General features: G+C 38.4%; 1 protein-coding gene across 1 annotated transcript; it reads left to right on the plus strand.

Moving 5' to 3' along the window:
• Positions 1 to 873: 873 nt before the first annotated feature.
• Positions 874 to 1841, plus strand: LOC142538737 (uncharacterized). Its single transcript, XM_075644034.1, has 2 exons — positions 874 to 1102; positions 1435 to 1841. Exons 1-2 carry the CDS (start codon positions 874 to 876, stop codon positions 1839 to 1841), a joined length of 636 nt encoding a protein of 211 aa, XP_075500149.1.
• Positions 1842 to 3953: the final 2112 nt, after the last annotated feature.

Raw genomic sequence — 3953 nt, forward strand, 5'->3', positions numbered from 1 at the left:
ATCCAGTCCATGACTTAGAGTTGGCTGCCATTGTGTTTGCATTGAAGTTATGGCGTCATTATCTGTACTTTGAGCAGTTTGTGATTTATTCGGATCACAAGAGTCTTAAATATCTTTTCACACAGCCTGACTTGAACATGAGACAATGTCAATGGATGGAGTTACTTAAAGATTTTGAATGTGAGATTTAGTATCAACCAGGTCGAATGAATCTTGTTGCAAATGCTCTCAGCAGGAAAGTTCAAAATGTTATGCTGACATCTTTGACTATCTCTAAAGTTCACGAGCACTTGGGAACTTCAGGATGGACTTACCAGATCAGTGGAGACTACTTTATAGTTTCATCTATTCAAGTTGAGCCACAGATTTTATCCAGCATCAAAGCAGCACAGAAAACCGATCCGCACATTCATAGATTAAAAGAATTGTCTCGAACAGGTCAGAAAGAAAAGTTTAGTGTTGCCTCTGATGGTAGTCTGCGCTTTTACGATAGACTTGTGGTTCCTAATTTGATAGATTTGAAAGAAGTTATACTACGGGAAGCCCATTGTAGTCGACACAGTATTCATCCAGGAATTCGAAAGATGTATCATACCTTGAGAGCTCATTATTGGTGGGGAAGGTATGAAGAAAGATATTTCTCATTTTGTGGCTAAATGTTTAACGTGTCAACAAGTTAAAGCCGAGAGAATGAGACCTGGTGGAATGTTACATAGTCTTGAAGTGCCGCAGTAGAACTGGGAGCACATTGCTATGGATTTTGTGACAAATTTACCTCGTTCTAATCGTGGTTGTGATGCGATTTGGGTGATTGTCGATAGATTTTCTAAATCAGCTCATTTTATTCCGTATGATACTTGTACTTATATGAAAATGGCGAAACTGTACATTGATCATATAGTAAGATTGCATGGTGTGCCAGTAACCATAGTATCCGATCGTGATCCAAGGTTTGCTTCGAATTTTTGGGGAAGTTTGCAATCAGCTTTGGGTTCAAAGTTGGTTATGAGCATTGTCTATCACCCACAGACAGATGGTCAGTCAGAAAGAACCATTCAAACTCTTGAAGATGGGTTACGGGCAGTAGTGATGGATTTCAAAGGTGGTTGGTAAAAATCATTTTCTTTGGTTGAATTCTCTTACAATAATAGTTTTCAGGCAACAATTGGTATGGCACCATTTGAAGCTTTGTATGGAAGAAAGTGCAGATCGCCGATATGTTGAGAAGATGTAGGAGAAAGACAGATGTCTAAACCAGAATTTACTCAAGAAATGAAGGATAAAGTTGAATTGATCAGAAAAAAGATGAAAGCAACCCAGGATCGTCAAGCCAGTTATGCTAATAAAAGATGTAGACCTTTAGAGTTCCAAGTAGGGTCTATGTTTTCTTGAAAGTATCACCATTCTGGGGTACTATGAGATTTGGACATAAAGGGAAGTTAGCTTTACGTTATATTGGTCCGTATGTGATTGTTGAGAGGATTGGCACATTGGCTTATCGTTTAGACTTGCTGCCGAGTTTGTCTTTGATACATAATGTGTTTCATGTATCTATGTTGCGGAAGTATGATCTAGATCTTTTTCATATCTTGAATGTCGAGGATGTGGAGTTGGATAGTTCTCTTAGCTATGTTGAACATCCAGTGCAAATTTTGGACCGCAAGGAAAAACAACTCAGGAGCAAGACAATTCCATTGGCTTTGGTACAGTGGAGTAGGCATGGAAGAGAAGAATCTATATGGGAATTAGAGGCAAAGATACGACAAGAATGGCCTCATTTGTTTGAAAATGTAATGAATAATGCGATGTATTCTGAATTTCCTATGTATTATCAGTCGTAAAGTTTTGGTTATCAGTATTGCGTATGTTAGATTTTGAGGACGAAATCTTTTATTAGTGGGGGAGAATGTGAGACCCAATAACTATAATAGGCCCAGCCCATTTTCATAATATATTAACCAACCCATTTGATAAATCAGAGATATCGAGCGGCTCAATCCAGAAAGTTTCTTCTTCCCCAGCCTTGCAACTCCTCGCGTAGCGCCGCCCTAGGTCGGAGAAGTAGCCCAGCAGCTAGCAAATCTTCTTTCCTTCTTCTATTAACTTCTTTCCTGCCATGAATCGGTAGAAATCAGAGCTCCATCCTTCGCGTTCGGGTAGCAGCTGAGTTTCGTTCTTTGTCCGATTTGGTGAGCTTCTAGCTTCAATTTTTCTTGTTGATGTGGGTTTAGTTAGCAAGGAATAAAAGCCCATTATATTTCCCTATTTTCATCTGATTTCAAGCTACGTTTCAGCTAGGTTTCCGACGTGTGAATAGTGTTTCCGACGAGCCACCTTCGCAAGATCAATGTTGTGCATTTTAGCCTTGATTCTTGAGGTATTAAGCTTGAAATTTCAGATACTAAACTGGTTTTGTTGGCTGCCCGGAATTTGAATTTTAACTGATTCGAATTAAATTATTTTAGTCAGTTGGAATGCAGTATATTGAAGTATATAGCGAATTTTTATTGTAGGTTATATCGTTGGACGAGTTCATTCGATAGTCCTTAAGAAATTAATGTGGTATTGTAAGTTGTAGGTGAGGTACGCTCAAACCAATATCATTATGACGCTTATATTGGCGTGTAAGAATATTCAGTGAATGTTGTTTGCTATTATGTGCCTTGAATGTTTATCCTGTTGCATTCATGCACTAATTGTGTTGGCATAACATATTGAACCTTGAATCCTTTGACGGCAATTTTTGTTGATTCTGATGAGACATATTGAGTCATCAGAGGGACGAGTGTGTTAGGATTAGCCACATTCCCAGATGACAGCTAGGGACGAGCGACTTAGCAATTCACATTCCCGATGATACGTGCATGGACGAGCAACGATTTGATCCTGCATTTCTGGCACGGGTGGCCACTGTTACTGTTGTTTGATGCTATTCGTTTGGACTCCATTTTGTATCCATTATTTCATTGTTACCATTCATGCATCGCATATCATTGCATTTACTTGGTATTATTACATGTCTTTTATATACGTCATAATTTTTCTGGTTTGTCGTACTGGGGTCCGACCCCTGTTTTTTTATGTTGTGGTAGTTTTTTATGTCATAGCAGGTCATTCCAGGGGATTTGACGCGTCTGGTGGAGCGTCAGCGAGTGGTACCCAGTAATCAGTTGGTTTGTGTCATAGTTCCCAGATATCTATATATTATACTGGTTTGATACATTTTCCAGGGAGATGTCCTGTGTAGCTGTATGGTGATGTTCTTAAGTTGTTTTGGATTTTATTTGTGGTATGTTGTGTCTAGTCCTGGCCAGTGCGGCTGTAGGATATTTGTTTTGTTGATTGTGAACTTGATGTTATTTTCGAGCATATATTGTTGTTGTTGTTGTTTTTTGAAATTTTTGGGATGTCCTATTTACGGGGAGGTCATGCCGAAATTTATGTAGGGCCAAATGAACGTTTTAAACTCGTTTTCGCTGTTCACACCAATTAATCCTTGTTGTTTGGTAATTAAATATTAATTGAGAGCACGTGTAACGTCCAGACATTCGTATGAATATGATGTAAGGTAATGATTATGATTAAGTATGGCCATTATTCCTTTTATGGTTTATTATGATGATCGTTTGGGGATATGTGATGTAATGGTGATGGTTTATGGCTTCAAGATATGATATGAATGGTATTGAATGATATAGAATGAAACCGAGAATGGATGGGTAGAATAAAAAGTTGATCCTTAGTCAAATAAGTAATGGAAGTGCTAAAACGGTATGAAACTGTGGCAGTAGTTGTGGTTTTTAGCATAATGTTTTATATATTGATCCGAATGATGTGAGGCCACTTTCATTAGAAAGATAAGACATAAGGCTATAACTTTCTTATTTTGAGTTTGTTCCAAATCATTGTGGAAGTCTAGCCAAAAGCGCCCCGAAGTGTGTCGTGTGTATCGT

Source organism: Primulina tabacum, chromosome 3, assembly GCF_025594145.1.
Source record: "Primulina tabacum isolate GXHZ01 chromosome 3, ASM2559414v2, whole genome shotgun sequence".
Taxonomy (NCBI): domain Eukaryota; kingdom Viridiplantae; phylum Streptophyta; class Magnoliopsida; order Lamiales; family Gesneriaceae; genus Primulina; species Primulina tabacum.